The sequence below is a fragment of the Poecile atricapillus genome, chromosome 1 (assembly GCF_030490865.1).
Source record: "Poecile atricapillus isolate bPoeAtr1 chromosome 1, bPoeAtr1.hap1, whole genome shotgun sequence".
In the NCBI taxonomy this organism is placed as follows: Eukaryota; Metazoa; Chordata; class Aves; order Passeriformes; family Paridae; genus Poecile; species Poecile atricapillus.
Window position 1 is genome coordinate 72,325,262 of NC_081249.1, and position 23,684 is coordinate 72,348,945.

The 23,684-nt window shown below is 40.0% G+C and overlaps 1 protein-coding gene across 1 annotated transcript in view; it reads left to right on the forward strand.

Annotated features, from left to right (window-relative positions):
- Positions 1-23,684, forward strand: part of CRYL1 (crystallin lambda 1) — a 50,195-nt gene that overhangs the window by 20,241 nt on the left and 6,270 nt on the right. The window contains exons 4-6 of the mRNA XM_058846759.1: positions 2,297-2,458; positions 6,423-6,617; positions 13,711-13,816. Of these exons, the coding sequence (XP_058702742.1) occupies positions 2,297-2,458; positions 6,423-6,617; positions 13,711-13,816 (463 nt within the window). The remainder of the gene's footprint in view (positions 1-2,296; positions 2,459-6,422; positions 6,618-13,710; positions 13,817-23,684) is intronic.

The window sequence follows — 23,684 nt, forward strand, 5'->3', positions numbered from 1 at the left end:
GGATTTAAACAGATAAAACTCACTGGCTTTCTATGTACTGGCGTTTCAGGGGTTGTGTCATGTCAGCTTCTTAATTAGGGGCAACTAGACCTCAATCATCATGTGATGTATCAGTTAGCTAGGGAGGGAGTCTAGCATGTGTTTATCTTTGTGTAGGTCTTTAAGAGTTCATAAACAGGTTCAAGTAGCTGCTGCATGTTCTGTGAACATGTATTTGAATAGTGTAATCCCTATTACATCTAAGCCTTTGATTCCATACAATACTTCCAGGAGATGGGTTTTAAAAATTAACAGCTGCCATGTTCTGATCAGGCTCTTAAGAGATGTGTAATAAAGTTTAAATTGGAAGCCAGACTTGTAGCAACCTTGTTTAGGTGACCAGGTCTTGAAATAAAGGTTTACTGTTCACTGCAAATGAGAAGCATGATCTTCCCTAAGAAAAGGGCACAGAAATATACAGTGTCACTTAAAATGCGTAGTGGTGCGTGCTAACCTTTTTGCACTGGTTCTTTGAGAGAAACTGGGGTAGCTTTAAACCCGTATCTTATCTGCTCTCTGTTTGATCTTCTCTTTCTCATGGCAAATAGAATAGCTTCAGACCTCTCCAGGCTCCATAACTGACAGCAAGTGAGGTTCCTGTTTAATGGATTGTTTAGAGCTTAATTTCCCCCCTGTTCTTCAGGGAATTGGTGTCTCTGAGAAAATAATTGCATACTTGAGAACAGAAACTTTATTGCAGTGGTCCAACAACCTGAATACAATTGTGACACTATACAAGAAACTCCAAGCAAATGGCCCATTCAGAAACCTTACGTAACCATGGCAGGTTTGAGTTTCCAGCAGATTTGAGTTTGCCTAGATTATCATCTGATGTGAGAGCAGGCTTAGAGTTTCAAATTCACAAACCTATTCAGAGCAGCTCTTTTATTAGCTTGAACAGTATCTGCAGAGTTCTCGTCATCTTTGGCTTCACTAAAAGAAACTATTTAAACTTAACCAACAAGCAGGGATTCTGAACTATGAGCAGAGTATCATTTTGTTTTGATAAGGCTGCCTAATACTTTGGGCTCTATCTGGAGTTCTTAAATGACCCTGTTTATCTCTTTTGGATCATGGAACTTTTAGTACTGTTCCATGCAACTTATTTTTTAAGACTTCAAATTACTTTTAACCCATTTTTTAGTTTAAAAACTCTGGCCCTGGGCATTCTTGCCACAGACTCTGTCTGAAGCAGCAGGTGTTAAATGTAATTTTTGGATTATGTCAAATGTGTAGCCTTTTCCCCTAACCTTGCCATGTGTAATTCAGCATAACAGAAAGGACAGAATGAAGTACTGACAGGTGAGAGCAGGTTAGAGTTGGAAAAGAGCAGTTCTTTTCTGTGTGTTTTGGGGGCAAAGGCTGAGGTTTTGCAAAGTTTTGATCCTGTTTGGATTTTTTTAAACTCTTCCAAAAACCCTTGAAAACAGGCTGGCCTTCTTCCTCCATTTTCTTTTCATAGGCTGAAGACTTTTCTGTTGCTTGTGGAATCCACTGTAGTTGTTATTCCATATCATTCTCCTCCCAGACTAGTGGATCTTTGCATGCTCTCCTTCAGGCATCTCCTGGAGATAACTTTGGAAATCTAGTGACTGTGGGTTGTGGCTCTTGGCTCACACATGAAGTTTGCCACAGTAGTGTAGAGCTGAATGCACTCAGTAGCTTTGGGAGAAGTTTTGGTAGCATTCATTCTACTTCAGATGGTCTTCAGAAGTCTTTCTCAGTGACCCTCACACTTAAAATGCTTAAGTATCTTTAGTAATTTCAATTCTAGGAATTATTTGCAGAGCTGTACCTTGGAATTTCCTGGCATAGGTCTGGAGGTAGTAATTTTGTCTTTTGAGACACACCTGTTCATTTCCATCTTGTCTGAGGGAGAATATTAACTTCTATCATGTGAGATTCTCTTAAAAAATTAGTAGAGACCAGGTCTTATTCCTCTGTGTTGCGTTATCTCCCTGTGTGAGTTAAAGTCTCTATTTTAGACAAAACAGAATATTTTCTTTTGCACTAAATCTCCTGTAGGATGTGGTGGTCCATCTTTTGCTGTACATAAACTCTTGGGTTTTCCATTTCTTTAACTGTGGTAAGATATTTTTGTAGTGAATCACTAGTATATCTAGGCTGATTAAAATGGATGGTTTGTGCTGAATTCCTAGGTGTCAATCTAGGATAGGATCAGTGAAGTCTGAGATGTATGGATAGATACACTATTGAACTACATGACTTCTAATACTGTTTTTTGGTTTTATTCCAGGAATGTACTCCAGAGAACCTGGAACTGAAAAAGAAAATTTTCAGTCAGTTGGATCTTATTGTGGGTGACAATGTTATCTTGAGCAGCTCGACCTCTTGTCTCTTACCCAGCAAATTGTTCACTGGCCTTAAACGTGTTAAGCAGTGCATTGTGTCACATCCTGTAAGTACGATGGCATGTATCCTTTTTGTGTAAACTGCATCCCAAACTCCTTCCTGCAGACTGAAAGACTCAAAAGGGTATTTGGGGCTCTTGTGTGCCATTGTTAGGCCAAACTTTTCCAAAAAGCTGTAGTTTGGTTATTCTGTGAGCGGCAGCACTGATCGACAAAATTGAGAGGATGTAGCATGTTGCATACTGTTGGCTCAAGATATGTTCTATGTGAGCTGTTGTGCTCATATAAGTGTGTGTCTCAAACTACTAGCTTTCAAAATGTAGGAATTCTATGTTTTAGGTGCAAACTCGTAACATCGCTACTTTCTTCTTGTGTCATTATTAGTCCCTTCTAGGATCCTTTTTTAGCTTCTGTTGGGTAACAGGAAGAATCCAAACACCGAGCTGCATGTGCTTGTCAGGCTATATTAATAAAAGATGGGAAATTTAGACACCAGTTTCTTCAGACTTGTGATGCAGAAGCAGTATTCCTTAATTCCTGAAAGAGGTATTAAGGAATGATTATATGGAGAAAATGGTACTTGGAGCTGAATTTGCATCCTTCCTCACCAACTGCGACAGGGCAGTGACGCAAAAATTGAGTGACTAAAGGTTGCAGCAGAACCTCAAAATGGTCAAAGGCACTTGTGAGCTTCTGTAGAGGTTTGTCTGGAGCTGCCAGACAGCAGTTTATCACATCTTTCCTCAGCATGGAAGAGCACTTTGTCTTGATCATCACTGGGATTCTTACTGCTTCTGTATTCCACTATTCAAGAAGCTAATGAATTTGTTAACCCAGTGTTAGTTTGGTGGTCAGCTGATCAGTTAAGACAACTGTTGTGATGAAGAAAGGTGCTGCCCTGGTCTCTGCAGTTTGGTAACTACATGATGTCTCTCCAGGGCATCCCTCAGAGTAAATGTCAGTTCTTTGGGCGTGCTCAAGAGTACAAAGATACAGCACTACTTTACTGTAGTGTCTCTACAGCTACCTGTAGCGCAGTGCTGTAGTGTCAAAGCATTTGGTCAGTGCCTTTCTGACTCCTCTCCACCACTGCCATTGTGCCTTGGGGTGCCTGGGTGGCAAGGGAAGCAAAAGGCTTGGTTTGGTTTGGTTTGGTTTGTATAATAAGTTTTCAATCCCTTTTAATTATTAAAAAAGTCACATTTCAAAATATCTATCTGTGCCTAGATCTAGCCTTTCTCCAGTCCAAAATTCAATAATTCCTTATGTCTTATTTCCAGGGTTGTAATTTTCTCTAGTGCAAGAGAAGAGATAATGCCTCTTTAACATTTCTATATTAAGTAACTATACAATTTCTTTTTTTTTTTTAACCAGTTCATGACTGCCTGACTGTTTGTCAGTCTTTGATTTTACTGTACTCTTTCTTACTGTTTTCCCAAGTTGGTCTGTACCAGTTGACTTTATTTAGTCTGAACTGCAGTCTTTGTAGAAGCCACTCCTGAAACCAGGTTTTATCAGATCTGGAAGGGTAGTTAGCCTCTGCATAAACATTTTCTACATTTCTGTTGTAAGGATATGTATTTTGTCAAAGTGAATGCTCTGGAGTACCTTAAAATGTCTTATTGTTCCCAAATGGCTTTGCAGTCCAAATGAGACTGTTTTCTTAGTAATCTCAGCTGTACTGAGTGTACCAAAGAAGCTGTAAACCAGTGTACTCTTCCAGGGGCCTTTCTGCATCTGCATCAGGAAACACGCTTGCTTTGTAGTAGTCGTTCGCTTTGGGTGTTTTCTTTTGTTTTATTTTTGACAAAGATCTTGAACAAAATGGTAGGATTTGGTGTCTGTGGGAAGCAAACAGCTCTGCAAGACACTGAAAACAAGTGTGGAATTTGATATACCAGGAAAATTAAAAGCTACAGTTGTAGAGCCTCTTGCATGTGTGAGAGTGTTGAGCTTAAATGAAATGAAGTGCCCAAAGGGCAGAAGCAGCTCATCCCTGTGCTTAACATGGTTCAGTAATTAAATTAAAATAAAATAAAAATCCCACAGCACAGCTGTATGATAGAAATGCACACAATACTTACGTTATGAAACAAAACAGGTACAGCTGTTCTCTGAAAGCAGTTCCAGGCAGTGGGTCAGTAGAGGTGTGGTTCTCTTCTCATGTCCTGGATATGCCTGCTAGGTCACACAACTAGAAATATGGACCTAGAGGAGACTGTGCCATTGAGTGAAGTCCCCTGTTGTACAGGAAACCCTGCAATCAACTTGAAAACTGCATTAAACTCTCTCAGATTTATTTCTTTAATTCCACTACTCCTGTTAGAAATTGTGTCTTCTAATTTTTGTTCCGATCTTACTACAAGTCCATTAAAATTAATATTTGTTTGTTGACAGCGTTTGTGTAACTTAATTCTTTTCAATGTTTTCTTTGTCATCTCCTTTCTTAGCTGTCACTTTGTTAACTAAGGTGACCTTCTGTTCCCTGAAATACTTCTCATTTTTAGAAACTTTCCCCCATTCCCTATTTAATCTATGTTCTACCACTTTCAGTTTTTACCAATATCTGATATCTCACTTCTGAAAATTTGTCTTCCTGTGTCTCCTGAGTGTGCTCCTGAACACAACCATACGCTCCCTGTGCAAAGTTCATGAAATGGAATACTTCAGTAAGATCACTGTCAACATTAATCTTCAAAGAAATTTTTAATAGCCTTAGTCTCTCTCAACAATTAACTTGTCCTCTTTCTAATTGGAACCTGTGATATACTTAAGGGCTGGAAAAGCCTCAGAGAATGTCTTGGTGCTTGTAGTGTTTTGGGTCTTGCTCAATTGCCTGGCACCACTGGATGGTGTCCATCCACCACACCACAACACTGGTGGTGGCACTGCCAAAGATACAGATGTGAGAGAGGCCGTGTTGGGACACAAGGCCCTCTAAAAGGAATGAAGTGTGTTACGTCAGTAGTTAGAGCAGATGTCAGACCCTGCAGGAAAGGGAACTGTGTAAATACTGAAAAGAAAGAACATGCATGGAGGAAAGGCACACAGCAGGTTCCTGTGACTAAATCCTGTACTTGCGTTTACGGGAGCACAGTTAAGAGTACTTGGCTATAACGGAGCATGATGAAAGAATCACTACTTAATTTCCATCCTCTAAATGCCAGTGTTATTCCTGGTAGTAATATTTTATATGTTAGCTCCTTCTATTGCCTGAAACTAGATGGAGAGCTAAATTTAACACCTTTTAGAGTACAGCTGAAGGACTGCTACTTTGGCAAGAGCATGCATGCAGAGTTACTGTCTGTTACACTATGACCTGAAGAACTTTTAGCTGTTTCCAGGATGTTCTTCAGGATTTTTTATTTTTTACTTCAAAAATACATAACACAAAGGTCTTGACTTGATGAGAAACTGCATTTGGGAAGAGTCAGGGAGAGGTAATCTATTTTTTTCTCAGTACAGTGTTTGAAGGTAACCTGTTCCGCAACATTTCCAAAGTATGTTGTATGTGATCTGTTACTGTATTTAGCATGTATTTACAGGCTGGGGCCAGTAGCTGCTTATCTGTTAAGTGTTGCATCTTACAGGTGGTGTTTTGCAATACTTTTGTTATAAAGTTCCTGACTGTCTAAAAGGAAATGCCTTGCTTAATTTCTAAAGACAGGTGGTGACCATATATCTTACAACAACAAGCAGCCTGAATATTGAGCAAACAGTTCCTCAAGTCAGAATAAAGTCTTCTAGTACTGTTTGAGTGCTGTCATCTCTGGTGTAGCCCCATTAATTTTGCTGGGGTTAAACAGAGTTTGATTTAGTGCAAGTTTAAATATTTATTTTATTTTTAATTAATGCACCAGCTTTTATTGGATTGGTGGAGTCTTTCAGGGTCTGAATGTCAGGCTTGCTGTGTTCACTGGAAATTATCCAAGCTAGTGCCAGCTATAAAGATGCTTTATATTAACTTGTTCTGTTGGTGACTAATGATCTTCTTTTGTGTTTCTTCTTGAGGTAAATCCACCTTACTTTGTGCCGTTGGTTGAAATTGTTCCTCATCCAGAAACAGATCCTTCTACGACAGAGAGAACATATGCCCTGATGAAGAAGATTGGTCAGTCTCCTGTCAAACTGAACAGAGAAATCGAGGGGTTTGTTCTGAATCGACTACAGTATGCAGTGATAAGTGAAGCTTGGAGACTTGTGGGTGTATGTATATCCTTTTTTTCAGTACTTGGTCAGTAGATGTGATAAGTGAGATTGTATATTTAAGCATCCTTTAAATTTGTGTCATCTTTGTTCAGCTGTCCCTTATGAACATAAAATATATATTTAAATGTAAATTTACCCCAGTTAGAAGTGATGTCGGTTATAAAAAGCAAAGACTGACAAAAACAAGGTGATCAATGGTAAAAACAATGGTAAAAATTATTCTTTATCCTGCTTTCTTTTTTCAGAATACTGTTATTTTAAGAGCAATCAAAAGAATAATTTTAAAAGCACAGTAATCAAAATACCAATTTTTCCTTTTGTAGGCTTCTCATCATTTCCTGTTTGGTTTTTTGTGGTGTTCTTGGCCTACTGTACAGTGGTCATGAAAATATTCTAAATGTTTTTCTCTTTGGCCTTTCAGGAGCTACACTTGTAGGTTTAACTGCTACTTGATACTTGTAGGTAAAGACAGATTTCTCCTCCTCCTGCCCATTCAGACTTCTAGCTGAGAATCATTTGTTTGTGTGCCTTCAGCTTTTCCCACAGTTAGCCATTCTGTGCTGAAAAGTCTGATCTTTCATCAGCAGGAGCTATGAGTCTGTTGCTATTCTCTTGAGAAGAGTTTCAACTGGGCTTTAATAGGACTTTTTTTTGTGGACTGTGTTGATTTTTCAAGCTGTTTAAAACAACCATGCACACAAATACAGGTAAAAGATCTTAAAACTAAGGTAATATTACTGTAAACAAAGCAACTCTTTTTCCAAAGAGATATTTAAATGTAGTTGCTGAACTGATTTTGCTTACCTGTAGCTGGCTTTCTCTAGCAACATAATACAACAATATAAAGAAGGTGGTGAATAACAGTAAGTAAAACAGTGTTGTGAGGAAGGAACTGATCTACTACTGGAGATGTTTATTTAAATTTTTAAAATGGCTTCTGTTGTTAAACCTTTAATACAAAGTCTCAAGTTTATGATAGGCAAAACACCTTCAGAAAGCTATAGTCATGTTGGAAAACATAGGATAGAAAAGACAATAACATACAATCACAGAATAGTTTGGGTTGGAAGGGACATCTGGAGATCATCTAGTCCCACTCCCCTACTACAGTAGCACCAGGATCATGTCTAGCTTATTTCAATAAAGAAACTAGTGGAAGTTTCTCTGGTAGAGCTAATTGTGTCCTTTTAAAGTCATTGGTGGTAGGACAGACATGCAGTACAGCTGTGCAGCATTATCTTGAAAACTTTATAATAAGTAGGCTGAGTAGTTTGCAGAATATGTTTTAGTTCCCACATCTGTCTGGGAAACTGACAACCTGCCAGTCTTTCTCTTTTCTTTAGCAGTGCTGTGTTGGGATGGATGAGACTTGGGTGAGTAATCATGATAGGAGAAAGGCTCTGGTACGGAGCATGGAAGTAAAGATGCAGCTGTGTAGAAAGAAATGTAGTAAAGATACCTGCTTGCTGAATGTTTTGTGGGGGCTCACTGACTTCTGCCATGTGGATCCAAGAGTAGGACACACTTTTAACACAGCCAGAAATCTGAGATAAGGCTCTGCCAGCACATTGGGTGCAGGCTCAAGACTCCACATGGTGCTCAAATTGCATGTGGTATGGATGCCAGAACACAGAGAGAAGCATAATTCAGGGCAAAGAGATTAAAGTAGCAATGAGAAACCTGAGTATTTGCATAAGTTTGTCTTTGCTAAATGTGCTGGGGTTCCCAGCTGCACACACAGGGAGACTGGGATTTTACAGCTGGGCACAAAATGAGTGCTGTGAATGCCGGACTAGACTGAATGTGGGAGTGGGAAGTGTGGTGGTAAAGTGGTAAAAAATTAATAGGCTTACAAATTGAGATCAAATTTGTAGGAAAGTAGGAGAAAGAAAACTCATTTGGAGATGTACAGTTTAATGCTGAGAACTTTTGCTTATGTGGATAATTAGGAAAGTAGACTACAGAATGCAGAAGTTTGACTTGACAAGAACTTCGAAGGAGAGACCATTTATGTAGTTCGAGCAAGTGCTTCTCTTTGAGGCAAGAGTGCTACAAAGAGATGTTTGATTTTGGGTCTGAGTCTTTTTGTGACAAGATGTTTTTTCAAAGATTGCTTTGACTTGCAAGTCACAAGCATTTGGGCAATGCAGGTGTTTGTAGCAGGAAATTTTTGTATCAGTTATCTCTGTTTCCTTGTGCTTTGCATTTATTCCATGATAAAGCAGACACTGGGAGCACTCCTGTCTGTCTCGTTAAGATCATGTATCTGAGAACTTTCTGTAGGACCTCATAGCCTATCTGAGACTGACATTCATGTAGGTTTCTTACTTATGTATTCAATTGTTACAGCTCTGGTAGAAATGTTTCAAAGCTGATAATGATAAGAGGAAAGTACTGTGAGATGTTGAGGCTGAAGATCCTTATTCCTCTCTTATCAACCCTAAATTTTTGTATTACCAATTTGGAATAATTAGAATAAACATTAGCCAGTAACAGGAAAAATACCTCAAACTGCTTACTCTGTTATTCTCTGTTACCATTTATTTACTTTCTTACATCTCCATTGACAGTGGTTACTGGTGTGTCTGATTTAGTTCATAACTCTTGGAGCAGAAGTTTATTCCCTTTTTTTGCCTGGGAAGCACACTGTGCACTGTAGACATCATTACTTCTGTACTTTTACTGGTACCAATACATTTTAGAGTAGTTTAGGATTATGTTGCAAAGGGTATTAATTAAATAGCTTGATTTTATCTTGTTCTGAAAGTAAAATTTTGGTTAACATAATCCAGAAAATAACAACCAAACAGTTTCACCAACACTTCAGTTCAGAAGTCTCAAGTCTTACTCCGAGTAGCTATGATTGTCATTTAACTGTGGATCACTGAGTGAAATCTTACCTTTTTGAAATATTTTCCTAAGCATCACCTAGAATTTGCAAGGAGCAGAGATAGCAAGCGGAGCATGACAGTTTTTTAACCTTGATATAATTTAGGAGTTTCAGCTGCATTTAGGAACATATTAAAACTATTACAGGATAGTTTGTATAAGTACTGTACTTAACTCTGTAAAAGATTTTAATACTGTCTTAATGTGTTTTTTTTTCTTTAAAAGTGGATTTTCTTTTATGTTAAAGTCATTGTAAAACATGAGAAGAATAGGCAGCTCTTTAATTTTTATTAATCTTTTGGAAAATAAAGTCATGGTTTGGCTGTGTCCATTTTAGCTTGTTTTTGCGGCAATCCGGTGCATTGGCTTCAGTCATTAATTTATGCACCTCTCCCTTCTCAAGTGACTAGCTTAGCAGACTTTAAATGCTGGCAAGACTTTTAAAGTCCAAATTCCTTACTATTAATTATATTACAGTGTTATTCAGAGGACTTTTCCAAAAGACTGAAGATAAGGTATAGGATTAAGCATTTAGTTACAGTGCCCCATAAAAGGGGGAATATCATAAAAAGAGATTTTAAAGGTGTTTCTTACAGGGTGAGGTGAGTGAGGGTGCCATGGAAGAAGGAAGATAAAGGCCAGCAAAGCAAGAAGGTGTGAAGTGTGTAGGACAACACGTTTCTTAAACATTATGAAATGAAAAGATGTGGAGGGATATAGGAGAGAAGTCAAAATCACGGACTGGAAAAAGATCTCATCAGGGTGTGGAGGGAAGGGACTTGATTGAAGTGATAGAGAAGAGGAGGGTGTAACAAGTACTGCTGAGACAGAATGCATATATTAATGGCAATCAGGAAAAAAAAAGAATACTGGATTTGGGAAATCCAGAGGATGAAGTGGCAGATTTGGAAACAGAAGGTGTGTGGTCCAGGAGGCAGTAAAGTCCAAAATAACTCTGTAACAGACTGGAATGAGTAGAACATGATGAATTGGTGGAATCAGAAAAAGTAAGATTGTGATGTTTTTTGGCCATTACATTTGGTATGATTACAAACCAAGTCTGTGACAGAAGTTGCGACGTGGGTGTGACTCAGAAAAGGAAAGAAAGACTGCTGATTAAAACCAAGCAGGTTGGGTCAGAGTGTAGTGCTGGAGACTGCAGAACCAGCACAGATTTCTGGAAAGGTGAAAAGGGTCCCTGCAAAGGGGGAAGCCCTAATAAAGTACCAAAGGCTCATTAGGATAATGCTGTGATATCACTGGAGTTTAAAATTTCTAGGAAAATGAAATTGTGATATATAAATGTTGTCATAAGAAATGTGGAGGATTCTGAGATAGTCTAGATTTTGAAATTTGACTGGCCATTGGGATCACTGACGATTTTGGTGGAGTTTATTTAAAATCTTAATTCTGTAGTTGTCAGAGCTTCTAGTGAACTCTTAACATACTTCCTCTTCCCTCTGACAAGTGCTGGAGGCAGAGACTTACCAGACGAGTAATCCAGATGAAAAATCCCCTTGGGAAGATTAATTCACACCTACACTTCGTGAAACCGGATAGGAACTCTTTCTTGTTTAGTTCATAGCATAAACACCAGTCCTTGTGGAAGACACCTTGCAGACCTTGCAGCGTGGTGAATCATCCCACCAACTTATGATCTCCTTATCATAAATGGGAGTAGGGTTATTCCCTAGGGTAGAAAGGTCTAACTTGTTTATCATTTTTGTGCTTTTAATTTATGAAGAGAAGAAGTAAAAGGCTTTTCTTCAGGAGGGTCTTTTTGACAGGGAGAAGCTGAGCTCATTTGTTTAAAATACTGTATACCTCAGCTGAAGGGATCAGTCATGGTTTCCTTCTGGTAGCAGCAATTTTTTGCCTTTTAGCATCTGTAAACATCAAATTGCAGCTATAGTCAAAAGGCCAAGAGCAAAGCACTCATCTCGTGATTCTGAGGGCACCTGGTCTTCAAATATCAGTATAATAGCTGAGGACTATGATATCCAAAGAAAGTAAGTTATTAATTTGGAAATTAATTTGCAATGATTCTGAAGTGCTTCAAGAGCCTGTTAACTCTTTTAACATGATGTTTACAGGTTTCAGCTGCTGCTGTGGTTCAAATGCTTGTCTGGACTTTGTGGTTAGTCTTTTGTCCACAAATGCATGTCAAGCAGGGGGGGCAGGGGGGAGCCACTCATCAAGCACAGCTTTACCAGCACAACTCATTGTTTGGATGAAGCACTCCCAACAGAGGAACACTTTTGTTGATTTTGCTGATGTTTTTTGGAGAAGTTGTGTTGCCATGTCAGGGGAAAAGTCTTTCAGAGAACGTATGGTGCCTGTGTTAGTTACTCTGATGCTGCTCCGTAATCTGAATTCTGTCTGAATTTCTATCTTTTTGTTTAGTCCTGTCTTTATGCAGACTTTTCTGTCTGCTTCTAGGAGTTACTTTAACATGTCTATGCTTTACCTTTAATTTGAAGAAAATAATCCCTGCCATTTTATGGCTAATTGTTAGGAGAACTGTACGTTCCATATATGGTACACAGATCTTAATTATTCTATCAGTGTTTCCTTTTCAATGTAGTTCTGCAACAGGGATTCAGACAGGCTTGGTTTTGATAGGAACAAAGCCTACTAACAGGTTGAGTCTTGAGGTTGTCTTATAAAAGTCTCAGTTTAAGCCTGAGATGATGAAACTCAATGTCTGTGGCTAGCTGTAGAAGTTATGTTGATTTGTGGCTTTTAAGTTTCTTTTAAAGTAGCAGTGGATGATGTAAATGATGGACACGGGAAGACTCTGTGGGTGAGATTCAGCTCATTTAAGATGGGATATAGAAAATGAAGACAGTGATATCTAAGCTTCTTATTCATCTTTTAATCAGTGAGGAGAATTAGGCCCTTTTAGGACACAACTCATCTTACGTACTCTAGATGCCTTCTTTAGGATGCTGATTTACTTTTTCTCCCTGGTGATTATAAAGAGAGTCTAGATGTCTAGCTCAGATGTCAATGTCGACTACAGATCAGAAGAGCTGTCCTGTGTGCCCGTAACTCTAGCCCATGGCTGTACAATACAAAGGGACATTCAGACAGGGCCCTGCAAGAGAGAAGTTTAACAGAAAATTAAGGGTTTTGTGAAAGCAGATGAGTATATGAGTGTGAGTATTCTGAAGCTTAAAGGTGCATGATGTTAAGGAAGAGGCACTGAGTAGGCCGAGCTCCTCAGAGTAGGGTGAAAAGATAAATTAGAAGCAGTTCAGCGTCTCTTCCACCTTCATACCCAGAAGGAAATGTTTTCATGTCTCTGGGAATAAAGAGGACAAGTTCTTGGAACCAAGCTTTATCTGATGAAAGTGGTTAGAACAAGTCTTCATTAATTCATATCTTTCTAGTAGGTGGAAAACAACCTCATATAATAAATAGTATTCTTCTCAAGTAAATCTGTTCAGGTAAAGAGCTATAAATCCTTTTTTACAAGACTTTCTGTGCTTGCCCCAACCTGGTGGAGGCATTGACTTTCTTGTAAGTGCTGCATGTGGGTGGAATAGCAATGCTCAACTTTTAACACGAGAAATGCTTATTTTGCTTGCTCCATATTCTGCCAACTCTAGAGATGTGAATCTGGCAAAGATCTTGAGAACCCTGGGCAGGTTGAGGCTGGGTAGGTTGAATTTTTGGTGAGTTTTGTGGGAGGGAGTGGCAACTGCATTGCCTACATGTTAGGCCTCGGTCTTTTTGCAGGTGGTCTCAGGAGCAGTATCCATTGGTGCACCAATTGGTGCTGCTAATTTGGATTCTGCTCAAAAATTCAGAACTAAGAGAATATGAAGGGAGATGTAGCATTTAGCCAAAATTCCTATATTTAAAAGGGTTGGTATAGTACTTGGATTTGATATAAACTCTTCTGGCCGTGTGCTATTAAGAGTGTCATGCTTGCTTTCCGATTCTCAGTTTCTGGGACTATGAAATACAGTCCTAGAGATATGAATAACTGCTTATGCTGAACCATAGGAAGACTTGCATAATAGATGGGCATTTCTGGCAAATAGTTGTGTTTTTCTCTTTGCAATTTTAACTGTTATTTCTAGCCTTAGTTTTTATTACTTCCCTAATTCTTTAATAATATACAAAAAAATGTGAAATTCTGCATTAAAAGCAAACGTTCACCAGTCTTCCTTCCTGTTGTACTTTTGCTGCTTAGGAAGGAGTAATATCTCCTACTGATCTAGACCTTGTGATGTCTGATGGATTGGGAATGCGATACGCATTTATTGGACCTCTGGAAACCATGCATCTTAATGCAGAAGGTAGGTAGTGTAAAATGTTACGAATATGACAGGAAGGCTTGCTTTGCACAAAACTCTGGAAATGTTATGTAACAAACCGGGTTAGGATTGCTGCAACTATGACTTGTCTCTTTTTTTAATGTAATGGTAAGGAAAACGTATTTAAAACGTGAGGTCAATGGAAGGAAAGGGATATTGATTATCCTGTTACAAATGATCACATGAAAGATGACAAGCTATTAAAACTCCACCTGTGTAATAAATTTTTTCCAAGGTTCATCCCATCATACTTTGATAAGATTGCTGTAGCAATAGTTCAGAACTATCTGAGTGTCAGGTGAAAAAACTATTGAAAAAGTTTAGCTGATAATCCAGTCTCAACAGAAAATCACTTTCCATAGATGAGTACCCCCTGCTGCTGAATTCGTAGCAAAGCTACGATATAAACATCCCTGGAGCTGCTATGCTTTGAGCTTATATCCCGAGTGAAACAAAATTGCTTTTGTCAGCAAAATCCTGTGCATACAAAGCTGACTTGACAAAGCAGTCAAGTAACAGTTTGACATCTGTCTTGCGTAATTAATACAGATTTTTAGATGTTTTTGGAATAGCATATGTGAATCCCAGGTAAATAAAAAGTGAATTGTGTAAAATTAAGTAAAACTTATGGATCAGCATCACAAAGGTTTGAGCAAAGACTTTAAGAAAACACAAACTTCAAAAAGTTAAGATCAACTAAATGATAGCCCTTTATATTATGGGCTGTGTCTTCATTTTGCATTTGTATGGTGCCTGACATGGTAGGCTACTGCTCTGCTGCTGGATCTTTTAGGCAATGCTGCAGTACACTTGTGCACTGAACTACTTCCACAACAGCACCTTGTTGGTTCAGTAATTTGGATTACCATAAGTATTGCCTCACTCCTGCACTTGCAGATACATTGTCTCTGAACCAGAGACAGTTTAAATCAAAATTGCTGTTGTCAGGACATGTGATGGCTTATGTTCATAGTTCCATGCCAGTGCCAACATCTCTTTGGTTGCCCAGTGTTGCTTCATATAACATGGAATAATATGGACCTTCTCTTCATTGCCAAGGATTTGCTTGACTAACCTGATCTCCTTCTAAAGCAAGATGATCTGCTTAGTGGATGAGGAAAAAGATATTGTCTACCTGGATTTCAGTTAAGCCTTTGGAACATTGTCCACAGCATTCTCCTAGAGAAACTGGCTGCTGACTGGGTAAAGGATTGTCTGGATGGCTGGGCCCAGAGAGTGGTGAGGAATGGAATTACATTCAGCTGAGGGCTGATCACAAGTGATGTCCCCCAAGGGTTCAGTGTTGAACCCAATCCTGTTTAATATCTTCACTGATGATCTGGATGAAGGGATCAAGTGTGCCCTTAGTAAATTTGCGGATGACACCAAGTTGGGTAGGAATGTTGATTTGCTGGAGGGCAGGAGGGCCCTGCAGAGGGATCTGGACATGCTGGATTGATGGGTCAAGACCAATTGTATGAGGTTCAACAAGGCCAAGTGCCAGGTCCCGCCCTGGGGTCGCAACAACCCCGGGCAGTGCCACAGGCTGGGGGCAGTGACTGGAAAGCTGCCTGGTGGAAAAGGACCTGGGGGTGCTGGTGACAGCAGCTGAACATGATCCAGCAGTGCCCAGGTGGCCAAGAAGGCCGATGGCATCCTGGCCTGGATCAGCAGTGGTGTGGCCAGCAGGAGCAGGGCAGTGACCGTCCCCCTGGACTCGGCACTGCTGAGGCCACACCTCAAATGCTGTGCTCAGTTCTGGGCCCCTCAGTGCAAGAAAGACATTGAGGGGCTGGAGCGTGTCCAGAGAAGGGCAGCGGAGCTGGGGAAGGGTCTGGTGTACAAGTGCTGTGAGGAGCAGCTGAGGGAGCTGGGGGTGTTTAGCCTGGAGAAAAGGAGCCTCAGGGGGGACCTCATCACTCTCTGGAACTGCCTGAAAGGAGGGTGCAGCCAGGGGGGGGTCGGCCTCTTCTTAGAGGTAACAAGTGATAGGACAAGATGGCCTTAAGTTGCACCAGGGGAGGTTTAGATTTAATATTAGGGAAAAATTCTTCATGGAAGGGGGTGTTAAGCATTGGAACAGTTTGCCTAGGGAAGTGGCTATGTCACTATCCCTGGGGATATTTAAAAGACATGTAGATGTGACAGTTAGGGACATAGTTTGGTGGTGAACTTGGCAGTGCTGGGTTAACAGAGTTGATCTTAGAAGTCTTTTCCAATCTAAACAACTTTATGATTCTATGACAGCCATCTCTGATGCATTGTACTAATACTGTGTTTTTTTTGTTAGTGGAAGGAAGTGGAGGTAGATACAAGAAACTGCCTCTATCCTTTTAATTAGCCTAACAGCTTCACCAGCTTCACAGCAGCTGCCTTTTTGTACAGCTGTAAGATATTAGTTGCCCATAGTCATAAACTCTTTTTTAATCAGTGAGGAAGGATGAAGGAAGCACATGAGAGAAAATAGTGTTATTTGTGGGAGAATCTTTGTTTTGTTTTATTTTGTTTTGTTTTGGTGATGTGAGATTGTTTGGATTTGAATAAATGTATTCCAATTATTTTTTCTGAGATCAGTGTCTCTTCTTTCCCTGTGGGATATATACATCAAGATCTTCCTGTCAACTTCCTATGGGCTAATGTCACTTTTTGCCTCTGTTAGTTCTTACATCCTTTCCTCCATATTCATAAATGATCCTATCAAACCTATTATCTAGGCCACTTTAGGTTACCATTTAATCAATGTATGAATATTAGGAATACTGACTATATGGCAGTGAGCCAACAGCCTTGAACATGGAATAAAATGACAGTGTCAAGTCATTAGAAGAAGCAGAGACAACAGTTTGAGGGCTTAATTGCAAGAGACAGGAAGGAAACTGCTTTGGGGAGGAAAAAAGCATACCCAAATTGCACAATAATATAAAGCTGATTGTTGATTTCAGCAAATAAAATTAATGTTGATATCTGTTTCAGATCTTGAGTTTGTCCTCTTATGATTTCACATACCAGCATCACAACAAATTCTGTTAAGTCTTTTACAAGGAAGATCAGTAGACTTCACTACAGTCACTTTGCCTGTTTACTCTTGTGAGATTATGTTAGCAGACACAACACCTGTATGTGTACTGGGCAGTGTGTGAATATAGTGAAGATGGTCCAGTCTCAGTGAGGTTGTATCTCCTAATCTCTTGTTTCTTGAGAAATCTAGTTTCCTCTCTTTTTAAGACCTGGCAAGCAAGCATCTGTAGAAGCAGAGGCTGGGCTATCATATCCTGTGTTTTAAGGTTTGCAGCAAAAGTTCTTCATATGTATTTCACAATTGGCTTAGATCAGTTATTTTATTAGTAGGTTATTTAGTGACCTATAACTAGAGTTTGATCCAAACTGCCAATATTAGCAGAAGAACTGGATGGGGGGGAAGGTTGAAGGATCTTTGTCTGTCAATCACTGAGGTATATATACAGGTGTCTATAGGAGTTAGGTGGAAATTTGGGCTGATGTGCTTTATGATCCCCATAAAGTACAAATATCCAGTAAGCTAGAAATGAGTCTTCATGATCAAAATTGTGTTTCTCTTACAGAAACTGGGAATACTTGCTCATCTTAGAAGCACCTGCCAGGTGAATTGGTTTTGGATTATAGGAGCCTAATGATTGTGCTGTGTGAAAAGCACGAAGTATGAAAAGGAAAGAGTGGAGAATCATAAGTCATAGTTCAAAGGGAGGAAATTTTACTTGTTTAGTTGAGCAAGACATACCCAAATGTGGTTTCTAAGAATTATTCTAAACAGATATGTTGGCTGGTTCAAGAGCAGAGATTATTTCCATTGCTATGGCCAATACTTCAGTGCTGCTGTACAGGGAGCAAACTAAGCTTTAACCCAGTTCAGGAGCTTTTGTACTGCAAGCTGGTCAGCAGATGTGAGAACCTCTAAGGTAGTAACATCTAAGAAAAGGAAGATTGCCTTCTTTTCTGTCCAGTCTATGTCCTACGTTTTAGGATAATAAAGTACCTCTACCCAATTCAGGATACTTGTAAGAGAGTACTACTGAGATGAGGTATTGTAGTATATAATCATACAAACCCTTTTAATTTTCATAAACCCACCTTATGTTTCATACATGTTTACATGCATTCAGTTCTCTTCCCAGTAGGCTGAAAAAGCAGTTTACAGTCCTTCTAGAACTGCTGTTTGCCTCTGTGGAGCTGCAGGGCTTTTCTGTATGAAAGCGTTTATATGCAGTAAGTCAAGATGTGAATTTTTCAGGATACTGGCTGCTATGCACCAGTTTCTTTCTATGATCTCTTAGGTGTGAAGTGGTTCCCTCTGCTTTCTGAAAGGAACACATGGCTTTGCACAGGAATTCTTTATGCTTTATTCCTCAAGTCATTATAGATGGTTCCCAAAGAACACATCCCATTGCATTAATGGAAGAATGTATATGATCACCAAGTGGCTCAGACTGAGGAGTTCATCCCAAGTTTGAAACTGATCTAACAAAACAAGCAGTTCATAATGACTCAGTTTAATACCTTAATCCAGTTTGCAGCAGGCCTGCAGAAATACTTACGTGTTGCTGTTGAGATGGTAACACTGGCACGACGAGAATAAAACTTTTTTGGTGCTACCACTGTTTCACTGTAGTTCCAAGTATTTGTGTGACTAGAGCCATAAGTGAATGCATATGGCAATTAATGTAGTGTACAAAACATGCAGTGAATTCACACCCTTACTCAGAGCATGCATCTGTGTTCAGACACACCCTTGATGAAGATAGGATTACATTTAGAAAGTTGCCCTTGGAGCTGTAATGTCTAGAAATGTAATCCCTCTATCATTAAAAAAGTTTGACATTTGTTTCTCTGAATATAATCAAACCATGTCAGATTCTTCCATGACGTTCCTTTTCTTCTGTTAAAATATGCCTTCTTTTCTGTTGCCATCCATACTTATCTTTCACTAAAGACTCTTCTTAGATTTTGTGTGCTAAAGTCAACCCCACCCCAGTCTTTTCAAGTTGTTGATGCTATTGCATCAGAGGCTTGACCATCGTGTCTCCTCTCTTTGAGTCATTACAGTATCTTAATATGCTGCTCATCAGGTTGAAAGTCATCAGGTTAATACTCAATATGGTGAAGCACCCTCTCTTTGGCATGTTCCCTGTCCATTCCAGTGGCACTTGCTGCTGACTCTCATTCTCTCTCACAAGTGTCTCAGTGCCTTGCCAGGCTGGTTTACCAAGTTAGCTTGCTTGTATCCTTCAGCCCTCATGCCAGTTGTCTTTCTTGTGAAGAGACACAAGAAGCTGATACTTTAAGATGCTTACAAACTATAATGCACGAATATACATTTTATACTGTTGTGTTTTCACTTCTCTGTTCCTACTACTACTTCATTGTCCTCTTCATGAACTTCACTTGTGTCTTCTCTCATGGCAGTGAAGCATTTTATGCCTGTTTCCAAGCTAAATATCTGTCCTGAGTTCCTTTTCCTTTATCAATACTATATTCATCATGGTGATGCAACTAGAGGCATTGCAATAGTAACCATGTTTGCACCACACCAGTGCAAGTTTTCAGGTAAGGATCTGCAAACCTTAAGTATGGTTATTAGAACAAATTCTTGTGGGACAGTTCATTAGCCATTTTGGAAACTGCCTGGACTCTCATCAAAACTGAATAAGCAGCAGCTTATTCCATTATTGGAGTCCTGGATACATATTGGCAGCTGAAGAGCCTTGAATCAATGCCTTTGTCTAGCTTGTGGTAGCATTTTCTTGTAACTAGACTGTAGAAGTCAGAAATGCTAAAAGAGTTTGGGATTTTCAAGGAAGATAGAATATTCCCCTTTTCAACTCTATAATCCTGCATATACTGCCCCCTTAGAACATTTTGTAACTCATTCCTCTTCTTTCACTCCTTGCCATAGCTGTGACTAAGTGGTGGAAGGAAGATTGAGGAAACTCCTACCTTCCCTGGAGGTGTTGCTGTTTTGTGTTCGTAGTTCTTAGCTGGCTGCTGCAACATCTGCCTCCTCCCATGGCCTCTTTCCTCCAACATTGACAGAGTGAGTGTGTGCAAGAAAGGTGAAGCTTTAGACAGGGAGCTAGCAAACCACACAGACAAGAGGAAACTATCATCCTCTTCCTCTCTTGCAGATGTATCTTGTGTCATTCTTGTTCTCCAGTTGGAGATAGCAAGGCACAGCATGGACACAGCAGTGATACACAGAGATGGTTGTTTTTATCAACCCCATTTACCATCTAGTTGTTTTTCCATCTCCCAGGTGCTCTTGTCTGTTTCACACAGTTTGCCAGTGCTAATTCTTCAGGTTTAAGATGCTCCCTGGGTAGTATCAACAAGGATTAAAGAGATTCTGTCATATTTGTTTTCCTTCTTGTCCCTGTGCTCCAGCCAAGGGTGCTTCTCACCCATCTTTGCAATAGCCCCGATCCTTGAACCAAAGGACTCCCAAGTCTAAAGGCCTGGAGTCAAATATTTGCTATGAGTTAGCAGTTGAAAAGCAAAGTGATTTTTTCAGCAATATTCCCCATTGCTCAAGTGCCAGCTTCAAGAAGGCATTCAATCACTTAATCCTGATTACTGGAATCAAGTTAAAATTGCATTTCACACTGGGAGAACCATCTTGAGTTATTAATTTTGAACTATTGATTTTTTTTAATCCTTGAGTGAGATTGTGTGTGTATTCTAACTTTTGGTCTGTTGACTTCACTTGAGACTTGAAAGATTTTTCAGTGCCCACTCCCTGCTTGGCATGCAACATATGTGCCTGCATGTAACCATGTCAGCCGCTGTTGAGATCAGCTGTACTAATGTTACTACTCTTCTCTAGACCTCTTTTTTTTCACTTTTTCCTGTTTTGCTGACATTTCATAAGGCTTTTTTTCATTCATACATTACATGCAGTGGGTGAATTGTGTTACCCAGCCTGCATTTGGCACGTCTCTGCTGCATTGATGAGCTACACCCACCCAGAAATTGTTCTGATTCATTCAAGCAGTAGGTGAACTGCCAGTAGGAGCTTGATTTCCAGGTCTAGCTGGCTGAGTGAGCTTTAAATGCCATGTCCAGCTCAGGAGTTCATATTCAGCAGGTAAATGGTTTAGCCATATCCAAGCATTCAGCTTTCCCAAGATACTAATGCACTTAAGGCTTGTGAAAAAGATTTCTAGTGCACAGTCTTCTGTTGTACCTTCTCATGACTGCCACAATCAAAACTACTCAGATCTATGGTATTATTGCACAAGCTTGCAATAATGTTTGAAAGGTTCCAGTTGACTTTTGGGAAAGTACCAAATCTAAACTCTTCTGTCTAGGTGTCATAGACCTGTGTCAGCTGGGTAAACACCAGAATAACTGGTAACTGACACTGCTTAGTTTGCCATTCCTTCTGTTGCCAGTTGCTCATGGGGATTTGCTTGAATTGCTTGAATTGCTATATTCAACTGAGTTACCTTTTTTATTTTGTCATTGTCCAGCTGGCAACAGCTGCTGGCAGAATAGATCTGCACTCTTCAGCCTCATCATTTCTATTTCTGCATCTGGGAACATTCTGTGATGTTGCATGACGTGGGAACGTTTTTGCTCAGACTCCTATTAGGCTATTACCAGACTCCACTATTAGAAGACAAAGCTCACATGAGCAAGTTGCATGTAACTATCTTTGTGTTGTGGCTGGTGTGTGAGTCTGTTACAGCATTGTCTTGGGTTCCCAGGATTGCTCACCTGGATAGCATACCCCCAGTAGGTCACTCTGGGTTGGCTTCAGGTGCCAGAGTTAGTGAGGCTAACTCACTAAATGTAATAGGCAAGCACTTAAGCTAATGGCAGGGTATGGTCAGAAAACCCTGATAACTAGTGGTCCTTTCCAGAGTGCTTTTGGATGTGGATGGTGGTCTCTGCTTGTTCCCCCAATGAAGAGATATGATGATATCACAGCCTGTTCCACATCCCACAGTAATGCTTCTCTTCCTGAATCTCACTTCCTCACAGAGATGTTTTGAAGCCCACTAGGCAATCTGGAGGTTTTTGGCTGTGTGTCAATCAAGAAAATTGAGCAAGATACTAATTTTCTGTGTAATTAGAAAACCAATATACCTGTATGACTAGCTGGCATTCCTTCTTGTGTTGGAGAAAACCAGAAAGTGCCAGGTTGTATTCTAGGAATGCATATGCTCCATGGGTAAATAACACAAGGAAACAGACTAACTTGATGCTGATTGTTACACTCTTGGCACCAAATATAGGTTCAAACTATTTAACAAAGATGTTGCTTCCCTCAGATACTGGAGAATGTTCCTAGTCCATTTTTAAAAGAGTAGAATATTCTCAGATCTCCCCATGTTACTCTTACGCAATGGACATACTCTCCTGTTCTCTCCTTTCAGTTGTTTAGCTGATGGTCATCATGACTTCAGAATGCTGAAGGAAATTAAATACTTTGTTGAGGCTTTGTCCTTTGAAAGTTCTTCTTTTGCGCAGAAACAAGAGTGTTCTCCATCCTCCTACAGACCTCAGAGGCCCTTCAGAAACGCTGTACTTCAGCGATTTCAGGCGTGTTGAGCAGTCTAAGTGGTGTGATTTATGATACATGGCAGTAGTCAGAGGTTTCCATTCATTCATTCCAACCTCAGCAATTTTAGGGTTAGACAGGTGTGACTTCTAAGGTATTGATATTGTACAGTATTGCATTCCAGGGAGCTGTTGAGGAAAGAGATCACTTAATGACTCTTGACCTGATTTGCATTCTTTTGCATGATAGTCAGGCCTACCCACTTATATTTCCTGCATTTTGTGGTTTGATAAGACAATGAGCAGTTCTTGTTCATACTTCTCAGTCTGTCCTGAGTCTTCAAGGAAGAGTTGGTAACTGTAACTGCTTGCCTTTGTCTTTTGCATGTTTCTCCTCTTTGCTTTGATAAGCAGCTAATGAAAATAAAATTAAGTATGCAAATTCCTCAGTCTCAATGGTTCTCAGAAGACTTTAGTGGATGTCCAGAACTTCTCAGATCTGGGGTGATCATCAGGATAATCCACATAGGTGTGATAGGTTGGACTCAGTGATCTCAAAGTCTTTTCCAACCTAGTTGATTTTGTGTTTCTGTGATTTTATCAGTGTCAGCTTGCTTACTGCCAGACAAGCAGTGCTCATTTACTGTTGTGGTGTAGTTCCTGACATCCTGATTGGGAAAGGCTGCCTTATCCTTTCTTGATTATGTGGTAGTTAATAGCACTAAAAAAATCTACTAGACATGTATCTCTGGCTAAGTGACTGACTTCTCTTTTTGGTGCATGTACAATTTCATACTCTCTAGTGCATCAACAATAATTGTTTTGATATTCCTACTGAAGCTGATGGAAGCTGGACCTTTCTGTAATTCAGCCAAGGTGTACTTGACTGCCATTTTACCTGTTATTACCGGTTAGCTGGTTCTCAGGTCCTCTGACTATGTGTTTAAGAGTTTCACAGATCCTGTGTGAAGGTCCTGAGGTCAGACCAAGCTCTCAGGGTTTCATACACTCTTCAAAAACCCCAGAGGTGGAGACGACACAACCTCTGTGGGCAACCTGTGCCAGTGCTTGAGTGTCTAGTCTGAACCCCTCATATCAAATTGTGCCTGTTGTCCCTTGTCCTTCTGCTGTCCAGCAACCATAAAGAGCCTCGTTCTGGTCAGTCTGCTCACTGACCTCCCCACAGGCTTTGCTGCAGCACTGGGGAGCTGCTGGTAGGTTCCCCCAAAGCCATCTCTCCTGCAGGCTGGACAAACTCAGATCCCCCAGCCTCTCCTCACAGGACAAGTGCTACAGGCCCAACTGAAGTTACTCATTT